Source organism: Corapipo altera, unplaced genomic scaffold, assembly GCF_003945725.1.
Source record: "Corapipo altera isolate COAL_440 unplaced genomic scaffold, ASM394572v1 75, whole genome shotgun sequence".
NCBI lineage: Eukaryota > Metazoa > Chordata > Aves > Passeriformes > Pipridae > Corapipo > Corapipo altera.
This window is the reverse complement of record NW_020884887.1, coordinates 12,868,432-12,885,924: the sequence shown is the minus strand read 5'-3', so window position 1 is coordinate 12,885,924 and position 17,493 is coordinate 12,868,432. Positions and strand designations below refer to the sequence as shown.

Genomic DNA, 17,493 nt, shown 5'->3' with positions numbered 1-17,493 from the left:
ATTTAAGGTGTTCTTATGGTTCAGAAAATGATGGTTCATCTGCATCTAAATCTGGTACCTGAGCATTTTGTGAGACAGGGTTTGTAGAGTGAATGTTTTCAAATGTGGGGTGAAGCGAGATCTGAAATGGAAATGAGAGACAGATTGTACTTTATGGCTTCAAAGTGCTCCTCTCAAATCAATTCCAGGCTTTAATCTTCCCCACACCAAGATTAATTTCAATAAATAGAAAGCTTGCCTGTTCCCTGAGAGAACATATGACCAAACAGGAATATCAGCCTCAAAATAACCCCAGGAATGGTAAAGGACTCCAAGCATAGATAGATCTGAAAATAGATGCAGGCTGTGAATGAAATGCCTACCTGCCACAGGTAATGGAGATGCTTAATTAACATTAAAAAAAACACAGGGGTGAGAACTCTGCTGAGCTTTAGTACCATTCTCTGTGTTCTGTTTGCAAACTTCACAAGCTTATCTCTCAACCAGCACATTTCAGGGAATTCTCATCACCACTTCCACATCACCTGAGTAACTAGCAAGTATAGCTCAGATTATTTTTCCTCTTCCTTTAAGGAAAGCAGTTTAGTTTGCACCTAGAAAAGTGCTTCTAAAGCAACTGTAAATGGCAGGTTCCCACCTGGCAAACTCCACCAAACTCCACCAAGACCCAGCTTTATTCCCATCTCCAAATTTACTGGTTCTGTAAATTTGCAGAGGCTATGAATGATTTCCCCATTCGAAGTTTTTTACTCTGATTTTTAAGTAGACACAAATAGCCATATAATCTACCCAACATAAAGGCTGTAGAAAGAAAAAATAAAAAATAAAATAAAATAAAATGAGATAAAATAAAATAAGGTAAAATAAAATAGTAATAAAATAAAATAAAACAAAATAAAAGATAGTGCCTTCAAGCAATTCTGCAGCCAAGCAGAAGAACAGCTTACTGCTCTCAGGAGACTGCTCATGTGTTAAGACAAGTCTCAATGATCACTGAACCTGCTGTGTCTTCTGATGATCCCTTTTACAAAGGCATTTGTCTTCTTTGTTCTGGCTTCTGTAATGCTCCCAATCAGCACAGAAAATGCTGATCAGCCTGACAGTGAGAGCACAGCCACTCAGGATTCTCCTCATGTCAGTGTACTTCTCTCTTCAAGCTTGTTATTGGTTGTATCTTTACCCTAAAAACCAAGTTTAGCAGAGGACTGACAGGCAGGCTTCTCCTGATCCTGGTTTGAAGGTGTATTTTTGGTGGATTTGTGTACCTGCACCTAAAATACTGAATTGCAAGTTGTGACACACGGTGACAATCTCAAGGAAGCCAAGAAGATTTATTTACAAGCAGCATCCAAGCTCTCTTGCTGTACGTGCCAGCACTGTGTTTTTCACATGTTTGCCTGTATTACACATATTTGGAAGCATCCAAGATCCTGGATTCCCTGCACAAAGGAGTGCTGGGACAGTGGTGGGGCTCACTTTGGCACAGGACAGAAGGCTGCAGTCCCAGGGCAAGGTTAGAGAGGCATGGGAGGAAGAGGAGGAGAACAAGGATGCACCTCCAGATACTTCCAGATACTGATGACCAGTAAACAGTTGGAGTTGTGTCAGGGTAGGGTTGGTTGTATTAGAAAAATATTCTTCCCCCAGACTGTGTTTGGGCACTGGAAGAGGCTCAGAGCACCTGACAGAGTTCAAGAAACATTTGGACAGTGCTCTCAGGCACAGGGTGTGACTCTTAGGAATGGTCCTGTGCAGGGCCAGGATTTGGACTCGATGATCCTTGTGTGTCCTTTCCACTTCAGATTATTCTGTGATTCTATGAGGTTCTTGATGCACCAAGGTTTCTGAAGATCAGAGCCCTGAGGGCCCCGTGGCTCTGCCAGGAGATGGAGGGGTTGGTGGCCACTATGTCTTGGGGTGCAAAGGGACAGTCCCCACTTCCCCACTGCCCTGCCAGCCAGGTTCAGCCCCTAAACCAGGCACTTCATGGCCCTCCTGGTCTAAATATATCTTGAAGAGAACCATCTGCTGCCTGGACACAGTGGGTTGCAAGTGGAGGTCACCAGTTGTACCACAACAAGAAATCCAGGGCTGGAGACACAAACTCCAACTCAGTCCTTCTGTCAGCCCTGAAAAACCACACACAGGCAACCACAACAACCCAAACCTTCCTGAGGGCCCCAACCAGCTCCCACATTAGAGAAGCATTATGAGGTTCATAAAACAGATGGATCTTTACAGGAATGAAAACTGCAAATCACACATGAGGGATGCTGGGGCCTCATCCTGACAGGCTGAGCACTGCCAGGCCTCAGGGAGGAAGATGAAGGATACAACTAAAGTACTCCAGAGAGCCAGTCTGCTTCAAATAACATCAAATAACACATGACCAGAATTTGATTTCCAATAGAGGCAGCGAGTAGAGTGGGCTCGGGGTAATGCCTGAGAATGTTACAATATCATTTTTTAAAAACTGGAACGTTAGAAAAGGATTCCAAATTAGTCATTTCCTGCTTCTTCTAACACTGTTGTGCATGTGGAGTTAAAAATGTCTAATTTTGCTGTTTTGAAAAGGCTGATGGTGCTTGTCATTCACTGCCATTTCTCCGAGTACCCTATTATTATCTGTTGATTATGTTCTAAATGAACTCTGTCATGTCTCCACATCTGTTCAAAACCAATCAGATTTTTTTCAGAAAATAGCTGTTTCGGGTCAGAGGGATGGGGTTTGAGCAAAAAGTTAAGTGAAATAAGAAAAAGTAAGACCAAGAACCTGTCTGGTGTTTCTGGTTAACATTAAATTTGCTGTGCAAATGAAAGCTGCAGGCACATTGCACAGTTTCTTTTTATGTTTTCTCAAGCTCTTGGCTCTTTGTATTTAATCTACATCACACATACACACATATCAAGGAGAGAAATATTGCATTGCTTAGATTAGCATTTTGAGAAGAGGCAGAAGAAAAAAAATATGGAGAAATTATTCTGTAAATATGAACAGAAAACTCCCACAAATAAAAATGTTTGTAGAAAGAAAACAAAGCTGAGAGAAAGAGGGGGGAGGGAGAGAAGAAAGCAAAAATATTATATGCTAGATTTGAAATGAAATTGTTAAATAAACCATCATGTCAAATATTCAAAATGCTTATAAATATTTACCAATTAGATACCACGTGAAATACGCACAAGCCGGTAGAGAAAAGCTGTAGGACAAATTTCCTTCTGGGTATTTACACTGTCTGTGACTGGCCATATGTTTGGGAATGGAAAAAAAAGCACAAGGCCTGTGGGAGGGAAGACAAGGAGAGAAGATGACAGGAAAGGGTCCTGCACTGATCCTGCTCCTGCAGCTTTGTTATCCTCTGAGATGCACCTCCCAAAGAGCTCTGCCAACTGTGCACTCACTGCTGGCACTTCTGAGCAGAGCTGAGTGTGTTTCTATTGTCTCCAGACTAGATGCCTACATGCACAGACTGTGCCGAGACTGTACAGTTAATTTTCCAGAGAGCACATCCAGTTGGTTTATGTTCTCTCGCTCCTTAAGTGGCAGCACATCAGAGAGTGATTGGAGCTCAGGGGGTGCTGTGTCATACCCAGTGGGCACGTCTCTGAATTTAAAGCCAAGTGCTCATTCCAAACATTTCTCTGCTCGGGTTGCTCAGTGTGTCTGGAAGCAGGGACAGACGCCCTGGTTCGTTTGTGGAATGATCCAGACCTTGACTTCTTCATCTCCAGCGAGAATAACAAGCAATCTGTTCATGTGCAAGAGTCTGACGTTTCCAAAGTGTGTCTCTGTTGCTTTCCAAGCCATTTGGCCCCACCTAACTGGAGCCAAGTTAAACATGGCAGTGGTTTGTTCTCTGGAGTGCCAGGCCTGGCAGAGCAGAGGGGCCTCCAGGCAAAGGGGAGTTCAGATCCCGTCAGGAGACACTGAGAGATGTGTCCAATAAAAGAGCCCAAGGACAAAACAGAGCTCTGCCTGTGCTGACATTATTTTTGTCCAAAGAAGCCCAGAAAACAATTTTTGTTCAAAAACAATTTGTGATTTGATTGAAGACCAAAAATGATGAGACTTTCCACAAGCTGTGAAAACAACATCTCTTGCATCGTTTCAGTGGCAGTTGCACTGACTGATTTACCATAAAACTTTTCTTTTTGGTGGCCCTTTTTTCTCCTCAGCTTTCTAGCTGCAATTCATCTCTTCATAGGCACTGCAGAAGCTCATCTCTGAGACATCTCCCTCCACCAAGGGGACAGAGCAGTAAGGGATCAATCAAACCACTGACTTTGGATTTCACCTCATACCTGGTAAAATATCAATTGACTGGTAGATATATCAAATCCACAAAGAAGTAGCCGAAATGCTGTTAATGGTTTCACTCAGGGAGTTAGAAAATCCCTTAAAATTTGTTACTGAGCTTTTACAGCATCATTTGCAGGTCCAGGCACGTGTGTAATCCTCAGCAAGAACATTTCAAGAGCTTTAAAGTGAGAACTGTCAAAAGCAGTAGAAAAGACATTTGCACCTCCCTGTTTTATTTCTACTCATCTGTGCTCTGGCTGTAATGAATCTACTAACTCTACCAGTAATTTCTTCTGGAAAATTATTCATTTTTGTGATAAATGCATCTCCTCTGGGACCAAAACCAATGGATAAATTTAGGAAGCTCTTTCCATCAATAAAAACACTGGAAAAGGAAAATATTTTACTTTGATATCCCCTTGAAACAATTCCTTTAAAAGTTGTTGTTGGTTTTTTTTCTTTTTTTTTTTTCTAATCTAAAGTCAATGGATGGATTATTTGGGGATGTAAAGGCAGGAATCCATTAAAATACTCGTAGGAGAAAGTTAAGGACTGAGACTGAAAACAATTCCTCTTTAAGCAAAGTTTTAGATTCCTTACCATAAGAAATTTCAGAATCAGTCCACTCTGAACATTTTGTATCAGTTATACTGATTTTTTTTTTTACTATTTGAAACTTAAAATAAGTTTTCTTTACCTGTGAAATCTCCCTACACTGAAATTATTGGATCAATTACCTTATCTAAAGTTCCCACCTGAACAGAGTACAATCTTTTTTTTTAGTACCTAAGAAGTTGCCAAAAAAACACCTCCATCTCCTCTGCTCCTTCCCCACAATGTCACCTTCAGCCTGAAAGGCACCAGCCCCAAGCACCTCCAGAGCACACGTGTGTGCAGAAACATCAGTGCTATTCAGCAGAGAACTAACACCCTATTCCAAGCCTCTGAAGGTGTTTAATCAACCTGGAACAGAAATTATGTTGCTTGACAATATTTTTTTTTAAATGAGAGCATTTCAAACCTGGAGGTTGGCATGGCAGCTTTTCAGCATGAGATGGCATTTGATGCTCGATGTTCTTTTTCCTGTCACCTCAGCTGGCTTTCAAGCACACATCAAAAATAAGCCACATGCTTCTGATTCCTCAGCTAAGTGAAAGGTGGGTTTTGTTTTTCTTGCAGATTTTCCTAAGCTCATTTGAATGTTTATCCTGAAACACCTGTTTTCAGAAGATAAACTATCAAGTCCCTGGATGTCACATAAACAGGACAGGCTATGTTGAGGTATCAACTGAATGCTTGGCATGCACAATATAGGGAATACACACATTTGGTGAAGGAGAGGGTCTCTCTCCCCGTGTCCTGTCAACAGCTTCTCTTTCTCAAGTGCAAACCACACATTTCGAAATAATACTTGGCCAATTTGCTTGTTGAAGAAGAGTTTAGGATCTGTTCACGTCAACAGTAAAATTCAGCTCGTGATCATCCAGTGCAAGACTCCAAATCCCTCTCCATAATTTTCAAATATCTGCTGGCTCCTTGAGTGGGGACAAAACACTGAGAAACAGCTTTTCTCATTTTTAAAAACAAAAATGCCCCTTGCACAAAGAGAACCTTTATTTCAGCCTTATTTTTATCATCATGCAGAAAGAATCCCTCTTGGCCCAGGAGCATTTCATGAGGGCAGGAGCTGGGGTGAACTTTTTCTTGACACCTATTCTGCCTTCAACAGAGCATTTCCACATGAGACAGTGAGCAGCAAATCATAGACTCATAGGATCACTAGGATTGGGAAAGATCTCCAAGATCATTGAGTCCAACCTTTGACCTCACATCCCAAGCCCATCAAACCATATCACAAAGTGCCACGTCTACTCCTTTTCTGAACACATCCAGGGATGGTGACTCCACCACTTCCCTGGGCAGCCTCTGCCAATGCTTAGTCACTCTTTCAGTGAAGAAATTTTTCCTAATGTCCAACCTGAACCTCTCCTGGTGCAAATTGAGGCCTTTTCCCCTTGTCCTGTTGCTTGTTCCCTGGGAGAAGAGGCCGACACTCACCTCACCACAACCTCCTTTCAGGTAGTTCTGTATCTCTGATGTGACAGATGTAGCAAAGCACAAAAGTTACCTCTGGGCCAAGCTCTTCATTCCACATGCCATCCACGCTTTTCCTCCCTGACATTTTCCCATATTTATTACATTCCTGATCTGTCTGTTACAAGCTCCACTGGGGAGGATTTCCATTTCCTATACAATTTAAGATGGAATAGATAGTTTCACTGCACTAACTGCATTACGTGCTCTCCTTCAATTGTGGGCCTCTTTTCAGCTCAGCTGAAATCTATGTTTACTGATAATCAGGTGGGAAAAAAATGGATTCAAATTCAAAGCAATTTTTTGCTCAACACAGCTTCATTTTTCCCCTAAGCTGAGCTTCACCTGCAGCTTGCTTAAGGAACACATTTATATGTTCAAAGGTGCTGTGAGTCCCTTCTCTCATGGGAATTTTGGCTACAAACAGCACGTGTATATCAGGACAAAGACTCCTCCTAAATCCGTCCTGCAAGTGAATGCTGCCTTAACTGCAAGCCATGATGCAAATTTTATGGATAATTAAAATAACCATAGGTTTTCCAGGTCTCAAACAGCCAACTATCACAGTTCTCAACGTCCAGCAAGAACAGCTCCTCATAGAACCAGTCACAAGCATCAGAGTGGATGAAAATCTGGTCCCCAGAGCACATAAGCAGCAACCAAGCACTTTGGAAAAATGTGATCCCAGCTGCAGAGCCCTGGCACAGAGCACTCCTGACCATATGGAAATCAGCCTCTCTCTAAGAAGAGTAGACTTAGAAGTCATGCTGCAGAACTTTCCAGAGCAGAAATATGAATATAAAAAGTACATAATTATATCTCTCTGTTCTGAAACGAGTTCGGATCCTGGAGTTTGGACAGTGAGAATGAAATCAGTTTGACAATGAGCTATTTCCATGGTGCACTGGTGAAAAATTTCCTGCAACAAATTATATTCCAGAAAATTGACATTTTTTTACCATGTAAATGCCAAAATAACCCCATAAATACTGTAGAACCTAGCAGCATTTTGTAGCAATATAAAATTGTTTGTATACCACTCCTGTTTAACCACAATTCACTGGATAGTCTGCCTGGACACAGTGAACATGAGTTCATTATAATTATCTACACCAACAACAATTAACAACACAATGAGTGAGAGATTAAATCACTTCCCATCTGCATTCTCTTTAATGTCAGACTTGAGATCCTCAGAATGTGTTACTTGGTTTACATTCATTAATATGATATTAATTTCCTGCAGTGCCTTGGAAAAACGTACCTGGCTCCATCCTTCCATCTGCTGATCTGACATTATTATTCTATTGGAGCAATCATCCTAATTATGCTCATTTGTAGTTCCAGTAGATGCTCACAGAACAGTGAGTAGCACTCTTTGGAAAGCAGTCATCTTGCTCACATAAACCTCCCGGCTCTTCACTATTCCCAAAACCCCAGTGCTGATACCAGCTGAATGCTTGGGCATTTGGTGTCACTAATTAAACACAAAGCTCACCAATATTGTATTGGACTGATGTTACAGGAGTGAGAGCAGCCTCCCCTGCCTCTTTTCCTCACCAGTGATTGCATTTTAGAGTTCTGACAAGTGTCTTCTATAAGGTGGGCCCTTCTTGGTACCATTTCTGGCCAAGGGGGGGGGGGGGGGGGGGGGGAATTGTGTTGCTGTGTCATGTTGAGAAAATTCTCTCAGGAGGATGGTGGGTGTGCAAGGACAAGCTCAAAGCCAGAGGAGCTCTGTTCTCATTGCAGAGGATCCAATGACTGGGATGGAAAGGGCCAACAGGTCTTTCCTTTCAAACAGCTCTGCTGCTTCCTTAGGTGACACATTCCCATTGCTCTCCGCTTCCCACCGAGCTGGTGAACCCACCTGTTGTCCCATTAATGATTCTAAGGGGATCCCATGTTATTTTACATTTTTATGATCATGTCTGCTGCTCCCCTGAACTGCAATCCTGCTCTGGGGATGTTGTGTTCAGTCAAGCTGGAAGCACCAAGTTGTTAAGTGCTGCAGTTGCAATGTTGTTCATCCTTAACTGAGCAGGACTAAAAATTACTTCCCAGGGAGCTGTAAAAGGCAGTAAACATTGCACTGATGGTGTGCAAACTGGCATTGGCAAAAATCTCACTTGCAGCAGCATCACAGGAAACAAAAGTATCCCAGCTGTACTCTCTGGGAGGGTCAAATATTTCCAGGGTTGCATCTGTCTTACCATCTCCAAATGCCAAAAGTTTCCTCCAATTTTTTTTCTTATTTTCTTTTGAGGGACCAAAACCCTTAAGGCATTAATTAAACTATTAAATTTTCTTGCACTGATGCATTGTCTATGCTTTGATGTCTAAAAGAATCTTCTTTCCCCTCCACTCTTTCAAAAGAGAGACATGGGCTGGTTCCCCTGGGAAAGTGAAGAGATCATTTTTTCTGCAGAAAGTACTTTGGCAACTTTTAAAGAGGTTTTCTTTTTTTTTTTTTCTTTTTGACTAAAGTTGGCTGGAAGATTTTAGCAACAATGCCACTCATAAAGTAGATTAAACATTTAGGCAGTGGACATTACCCAGTTTTATGTGACTACTCAGTGGCTTGTCCCAGGGTTACAACTTCCATGAATAATGATCTTACTTTTTCCAGCTGTGGATTGTAGATGCTGAGTTATACCTTTCACTACAAATCACAGCATCTGTTACTCTTCTTGACTGCAAATAGACACAGATAGATGCTGAAATACCTCCCCACACAGAGATACAAATCTGTTTTTTTCAAGACAGCTCCAGGCCATCTCAGCTTTGACATCGGTTCTGTACCCCTCTGAAAAGCTTTGGAGATTTTCTTCCCCTGCAACATTTGAAAACCATTTTGCTTGGGCAATGTGCCAGGCAGAAGAGGATTTAATCACACCACAAAAAAAAAACCACTTACAACAACAGCTCTCAAAACATAAAGGATATTTCTTAATGTATAAATATTTAAAGAGAACAATAAAATAGTCGCAGATTTGGTGGGTTTTAAGACCAGAAGGATTTTCTACGTCCTTTTTCCACAGTCTCTGCTGCATATCCATGCAAAACATTGCAATTAATTAATTTAGCTCTCAAGACAAAGTCAGTGCAGCATCTATTATTAGTGAATTTGTATCTGAAAAAGAACAGCCTAGAGAATGAGTTCCTTAAGTACAGAATGAGTCCCACTCACTGAGCCAAACACCAGTTTCACTATAAGGTTTAAATATATTCTTCTTCTCCCAGGCTATTTCCATTATTGCTTTTCATTTCCTCTCTTATTTTAATACCTAATTTGTTCCAACAAGAAGTTAACCTTCTAACAATAGGAAATTTGTTTTCCTGTTTTACTGGGACTTGATTCTTTCCCTTGTTATGAGCTGGGTAATTGGTCGTACCTGTTTATGCATTTGCTTTCCACAAGTGAAAATTGAAAAAAAAAGAAACATAGGTTCTAAATGCACGTGTTTTCAAGGCAGTGGGAGGGGAAAAAAAAAGATCAGGGGTTTTTTTTAACACCAAACCACATCCTTGAGTCCATCAATAAGAAAAAAATAATGTTCTCCCTAAAAACTGACCTGGAAAAGTTCATATCCAAAAAACTATCACTTGGGACTAGTGACTGTTTGTATACTCACAGGTATTTATAATGGTGATGCTTCATTTTCCAAACAGGTACTAGGTAAGTGATGGTTGTGCAGGAGAAAATAAAAACAGTAGTAGTAAAAGGCAATGAACATATTCTGCCTATCAGACCAAATTTCTTAAATTCCCTTCTGTCTTCTCCTCCTCAAACCCAGCTAAGTGAAACAAGGACAAGAAGTTGCATGAGTCAAAAGACATCTTTTTTAAAAATAAAAAAAACTGCCTGGAAGAAAAAAATAGAAAAAACCAGAAATTCTTGAAAATTAAATGGAAATCTAAACAAAGGCCATATAAGACCACTAAAGCCTCAAAGAGCAGCTGTTTGAACAAATAAATATGAGTCATAAAAGTATTCCCAAATACATCAGAAGCAAAATGTCTGCCAGAGAGCATGTTGAGGCCAGAGATTATGAAGGGATTAAAGGATCACTCAAGGAAGAATGAGGTAGAGCAGGATAATTAAGTGATTGATTCACAGGAGTGTCCATGGGGCTAATTAGGGAGGTTCCCACAACAATTTCTGGGTTTAATGGGAGATGAGCTACAGGCACTGTCTCCCACCAGTCAGTCCTGAGAGCAAACAAATCTGAGAGTGTGTTCAGTCTGGGACAGTTTCTAAGTGCAGAGTTTTAAGCAGAGTTTTTAAGTGCAGAGTTCTAAGTAGAGTTTTTAAGTGTAGCCCTGCTGGTGGTTTCCAAGAAATTTTCTCTTTCCAAGTCCACTGCCATCCTCCATTCTCCCAAAGTATTTTCCCTTTCTACTATTTTGCTTCTCAATATTTTCTGCTATTTCCTGTTTCTTATCACTCGTTTAAAAAAAGAGCAGTCTAATATTTTTTAACTTCCAGCACGAAGCCAGAAATACCCAGAAAATTGCCAAGGTCATTTCTCTTAAGAAGTTTAAGCTAAGCACATCCTGTGAAGTTAACAATTTATAGGTAGGAAAAAAGTTGGGACTGACTTACTGGAGCAAAAGTGACAGATCATCCCTAACAGCTACAAGCCATGGAGTCTCCAGTTTTGCCACTAATTCAGCATCATGAGAATTTAGGGATTTGAGCCTCACCTGGGTGTGATGGTCACCTACCCACAGAGCCTCTCAGCTGGGACCTGCTTCTGTATCCCAACAACTTTTAGGGAAAGGACAAGAGTTAGAAGAACAGTGACAGCAAGAAGCAGATAATTTAGAAATAAAACATGTAACACTGTAGTAAATGAACTGACGGTGTGGGTGGGATTGGAAAACAAAGACCACACCCCTTATGTCTTCAGGTGGTGGTTTGAATCCTGCCTTCAGTAATATTTTAATCAACAGGAGCTGAGATCTTTTTTACCACTTTTGTGGTTGGTGAGATCTGTTCTAAGCCTCCATTGCGAGTCTCTAATTTGATTTGTCTGGATGGAATGAATGAACTGGCTGACTTTCCTCATCACAGGGATGTTTCCTGACACACACAAGCGTGGGGTCCAATCTGAGAGCATGCAAGGCTGGAAAACAGACCTGGGAGTGGAATGGGATCTCATCAGAAATGGGAGTCCACGGTCACAGCTTTAGGAAGAGGAATTAGAGCTGTTATTCCGAGTTTCACTCCCTTTCCAGGGCAGGGACTGTAATATCAAGCCTGCTACTGCATTCCCTGCAGGCTGGTTGCTAGAAATTCAATCCCCCAAGGGTTTTGACAGACATATAAAAATGGTTGTGTTGACTGTGCTTCTAATATTGCAGTGTTAGAAATGAGTCACCTGGCTGGGAACAGCTGGTAACTGGAGACATCTGCATATGGTTGCATCCCAAGCTGACATGGGGAAGATGGATTTCTCTGGACCAGAGAGGAGAGCAATTCTCACAACCTGGCTCAGGGGTGATGACTTGTTCCGAGGGACAAATCCTGGCTGTGCTATTCATACTGGAAGTGACATCAAGCTTATTTATATGAGCAAAACAAACAGAACCCACTGGTACATGACAGAAGGATTATTTGCTTTATGACTCAGGCCCAGGGTCTGCCAACTTTGAAAGAAATTGGAGTGTACACAGATTATTTCTTTTTCTATTTGAGTAAAACACAGAGAAAGAGAGGGGAGAATTCCTCCCCTGTGGGCACTGCCAGGCTGTCATTCAATGTGTTCTCCCTCAAAACACCTTCATATTTTAATCACTACCCTAATGTCTGTTTTCCACCCTTCATGGGAATCTATAAAGAACATTATCTTTGTCCTGTATTTCTGTTTTAATTGTACTTTTGATTTTTAATTAAAATGCACCCCTCAGTTTCCCACCCAGCTGTTCTTGCAGTCTGCAGATTGGTCACTGGGAACCCTCCAATCCACACAGGATGGAAGGTTCTCCTCTCTTTCCCTTTTTCCAAGGGCAGTACAGATGAAGGGATAATCCAGTGGACTAAATCAGCTCCCAGTCTGTATTGCCCTTGCTCCAGTGGATATTGGTTGATGCTTTCTTTAAACACAAAATGAAAACTGGAAAGAGAGAGAAAGTCATGAATTGGTTCCTAATTTTGAGATTTGGAGTGGGATATATAAAAATGGCAAAGTACTTAATTGAGATTGTTTTTTCAACTTGGAATGCTCCCACTCCAGAACAATATCATGGCACAAAGACCTGCAAACACACACAGGACTCTGACTTTTACTTCTCTTTTTTCCTGAAATGACAGGAATCCATCCCTCAGAGATTTCCTACTCACCCCATTTCTACATGAGTTGTAATCACATTGACAGTATTTTCAGCAGAAACAGCCAATGTCACATTTTTCATCTTAATTTGGGAAAGAGGGCTTTATTTATTTCTTGTAGACTCCTTTCAAAGCTATCATAGCAATGCTTTTTTCTCCAATTGATACGAAAACCTTTTTGCAACGTTTTGCGAAGCTGTTTTGTTAGAACTGTAGGGTAATTGCTGAATCTCAGCAACTTAGGGTGAGGACAAACTATTCAGCTTCTACTGACAAAAAAAAAATTAATGGATAAATTGATTTTCACCCAGAAATCTTCATTGGAGTCTTTCTCCAACTGTGGCCAACCACAACTGATGTAACTTTTCTCCTTCAAAGTGGCTGTTTTGTTTCACCTTTCATACATGTAAAGAGGCAACTTGCCTAAAAAAATCATGTTCTCTAAAAAACACAGCACATGCATTTTCATTTGGATGTGCAGGAAGGTGCTATTGCATAAGATATTTAGGGCAGCAAGCAGCAGGGAGAGGCACAGCATTTATATTTTAATTAGCTCATGCCAGGAGTTTCTTCAGAGGTTACTAAATTACTATTTGTCCACCTACATTATTAAAATCTTGTGTCCTTCCACTTCAAGGACTCCTTGTACTTCCTGAGAACTGTGTTGCTGCGATTGCATATTGTTCTTAAATAATGTTCTTAAATAATCCCAAGCGATAATTTTATGAATCTGTTCCATGCCAATTGTAATAATGGAACTTTAGCAATTAAAAGATAAAAATTCTAGGAAAGCACTATTTTAAACACAAAAAAGCCCTCCAGATCTTGTCCCATTTAATAAATATTCGTGGGATGTGTGGGCTTCTTAAACACATTTTTAGCAATTGGGTTCTTTTCTTAAAATAATTTCTCAAATTGCCACGTTCCATGAAAAAAACCCATTGTTTTATCCATTTCACATCCCACTGATGATGTTAACAAAGACAAATATTTTTGCATAAATACATACCTCTGAGGGGGTTTTTTTGCTACAGCAAGAACACATTAGAATCTTGAGAAATCTCTTATTTTTGGGAGTATTTATATACTAAAGGAATGCAACCTCTTTGAAGTAAACTGGTGGTGTGGGCACTTCTGAGGTACTTCAGTGCCACAGGTTGATGTGCATTGCACAGAACCTTCCAATAAGGCAGTGGAATTGGAAAACCTTCCTGGAAATGCAGTAATTTGGCAAAGGGTTTCTAATTTCTGTTTGGTTTTTTTTCTGGTATTGATTTATTGCCATCCATTTTCCTGTGCTGGGGAGATACAACCACCATGAGACCATCCAACATTTCCTTGCTGCTTTGCTCCTGAAGGATTCATGTCCCTGCCAGTGCCAGTCTAGACCCTGCTGGCAGCTCCATGAACAAAAGGAAGGGTTCTGGTAGAGATCAATTTATTTTTCTGCAGCAAGACACTTCTCAGAAGTGACAGCCATGCAACACTGAGGCTGCTCACAATATGTAGTTTTCTACTGAAAACAAGCTGGAACATTAATGAGATATTAACGTTAACTATAGGTGTGAGCCTACAACATTCTCCCACTGGAGCAACACTCACTCAAGCAATCAGATTCACTGAACCCAAGGAATTTGCTTCATTAGGACTGAATTCAAGTCAAACCTTCCCTTTCAACTATTGTTGCAATTCTGCTACACACAGGTAAAAAGAGTTTACAAAGTTTTACCCTGTTTTTATTGCCAAAAGAGCTCCGTGGTTCGGGATTATTTTCCTGTTAGAGAGTTACTAAAGTATTGCAAAACCTGAGAATATGTTTTCTTCTTACTTTTGAATTGGAGAGCACAGAGGCAGAGAGCCCTTTAAGTTGGGAAAGCCCTCTAAGGTCATCAAGTCCAACTGTTCACACCAAGGTCTCCACTAAACCATGTCCCAAACTGCTCCATCCACAGTCTTTTAAATCCCTCCAGGGATGGTGACTCAGCCACTTCCCGGGGCAGACTGTTCCAGAGCTTGACAACCCTTTCAGTGAAGAGATTTTTCCCAATATCCAACCTAAATCTCCCCTGGTACAGTTTGAATCTGTTTTCTCTTGTCCTGTCACTTGTTACCTGGCAGAAGTGACTGATTCTCCCCTGGCTCCCCCCTCCTGTTAGGGGGTTGCAGAGCCAGAAGGTCCCCCCTGAGCCTCCTTTTCTCCAGGCTGAGCCCCCCCAGCTCCCTCAGCTGCTCCTGCTGCTCCAGCCCCTTCCCCAGCTCTGTTGCCCTTCTCTGGACTCACTCCAGCCCCGCAATGTCTTTCTTGGAGTGAGGGGCCCAAAACTGAACCCAAGTCTCAAGGTGTGGCCTCACAGTGCCCAGTACAGGGGAATAATCTCTTCCCTAGTCCTTTACAGCAAAAAGCCCCAAATCCTGAAATGGATGCTTTAACACATAATTACCTTCCTAAATTAAAAATAATGTATTCCTGGCAAGAATCCTACCCCAGGTAACTCACAACCTAGGCTTTATTACCCCAGAGTCACTGATCATGATTGTAGCTGTGCAATAGTCGTGAGTCAGAAAACAATTTCGTCTTGATAACTGAGCCACTGAAAATGAGGTTTTTAATGACTAATTTATTTTAGAAAGAGAGACAATGCTATTTATGTCATGTAAATGGCTTAGAGAAATAATTCAAATGACATTGGACATTTACAAAATCATTATTATAATGGAAATCTTGAATAACTTGTAAGAGTTCTGCAAGTTCCACTGTTATGTTTGTCGTGACTATAAATTTCATAACAATCTCTTGATTGTTTCTCTTTCCCTTTTTTCATGAAATTCATCATATATAGATGCAGTACCAAACCATTAAGATGCAATGCAATTTAAATTATTGTATAAAGAAGCAAAATTGTTTGATTTATACCTTTTATCCTTGTAACAGAATTAGATGTACTGGATTCTTAACCATTAAATCAGGTTCTAGAGCTCTCCCTCTAAAACAGATTGCTCAATTAAAAAGACTTACCTTTCTTGCAAGGAATGAAGCTCCATTTTTGGAATAATTTGAGTTTTATTCCTGTTGCAGACTTGGGATTCTAAGCAACCACAATGTACAACATAGAAACTCCAAGTAAGGATGTTTCTGCTATAACATGCAATATTCATTCCAAGCATTTATTAACTGGAGAATGACAGTGATCTGATTCTATGCATAGATGACACATCTGGCAGTCTCTACCAGTCTCTCTTACTCCCCTACCCCCTCAAACAGCAAACCAAAATTTGATCAAACACGTGAAACACACAATAACAGCCTGAACATTTTCAGCCCGAGGAAAAAGGCACAGTGGGAAATTACCTTAAATTCAGTTTCAATGTTGGCTAGTCTGGCCAATTCATTGCTTAGCTCTAGGGCAGTAAGGACAGGGTCTTCACTGGAAAGGGACAAATAAGCAGCACTGGCTAATCCTTTGTAGGCGTTCATTCTGGAGCGGGAGTGGCTAAAGGAGTCTTTCCTCTGCTTCTCGATACATTCATTGCACTTGCAAAAATAGTCGTGCGGCCTCTCGATCCTCGCGCCTTTGAGGAGCAGGATGTGAACGATCTCGTACTCCTGGCAGTGGGCAGCGAGGATGATGGGGGTGATGTCGTGGGAGAAGCGAGTCCCGTCTTCGTCGTAGGCGTAAAAATCGTCGTCTCTGAGCTCCTGCTCCAGGGGGCTGAGCGTGAGGCGCTGCCCCTGCGCGAAGGCCGGGTGGTTCAGGATGGCCTCCACGATGCGCACGTAGCCCTTGCTGATGGCCAGCAGGAGGGCATCCCCCACCCGAGCCAGGTTCTCCTTCTTGAGAAGCAGCTCCGTCACCTCCAGGTGCTCGTTGCCCACAGCCAGCTGGAGGGCGTTCTGCCCCATGTAATCGACGCAGTTGAAGTTCAAGGTTTTGGATTCCTCCAGCATTTTCCGCACCACGGGAATGTTGCCATATTCCGCGGAGTCGAGGAAACGCTCCTCCTCCGCCGTGAGGCTCGTGCCCTTCTCATTGAACATGTAGGCTGGGCCCCGGATGGCCTGTCTCCGGCCCTTCTCCCGGAGCGTGGTGTGCCTTCGGTGCATGGTTTTGGAATTGCTGTTCCTCAACCTGCAGAAAACCACAAAGGAAGGTTGGTGAAGAGAGTCATAATTTCACATTATCTGAAATAAGGGTAGAAATGTCTCCTAACGATCAGGTCTTGCTTGCTGGCTACTTAAAATCATAATATTACATAATGTGAAATAAGATTAGAAATGTCTCCTAATGATCAGGTCTTGCTTGCTCTTTATGGTCTGAACTGGCTACCTAAAATCATTTAGGATATATGTGGGTGTGCCTTCGATGCATGTGTAGGGAATTGCTGTTCCTCAACCTGCGGAAAACCACAAAGGAAGGTTGGTTAAGAGTCATAATTTCACACTATCTGAAATAAGGGTAGAAATGCCTCCTAATGATCAAACCTTGCTTACTGGCTACTTAAAATCATTAAAGATACATATGGGCGTGCCTTCAATGCATGTTTTTGGAATTGCTGTTCCTCAAGCTGTGGAAAACCACAAAGGAAGGCTGGTTATATTCTAGGAGAGTCATCATTTCACATAACCTGAACTAAGATTAGAAATGTCTCTTAATGATCAGGTCTTGCTTGTTCTTTATGCTCTGAGCTGGCTACTTAAAATCATTTAGGACACGTGAGTTTGCCTTCGATGCATGTGTTTGGAATTGCTGTTCCTCAACCTGCAGAA

The 17,493-nt window shown here is 41.5% G+C and overlaps 1 protein-coding gene across 2 annotated transcripts in view; it reads right to left on the bottom strand.

Annotated features, from left to right (window-relative positions):
• The window catches only part of TRPC7 (transient receptor potential cation channel subfamily C member 7), a 72,243-nt gene that overhangs the window by 44,747 nt on the left and 10,003 nt on the right, over positions 1-17,493 (bottom strand). For both annotated transcript variants that reach the window (XM_027643730.1, XM_027643729.1), the window contains exon 2: positions 16,078-16,855. In XM_027643730.1, the coding sequence (XP_027499531.1) occupies positions 16,078-16,830 (753 nt within the window). In that variant the 5' untranslated portion in view covers positions 16,831-16,855. The remainder of the gene's footprint in view (positions 1-16,077; positions 16,856-17,493) is intronic.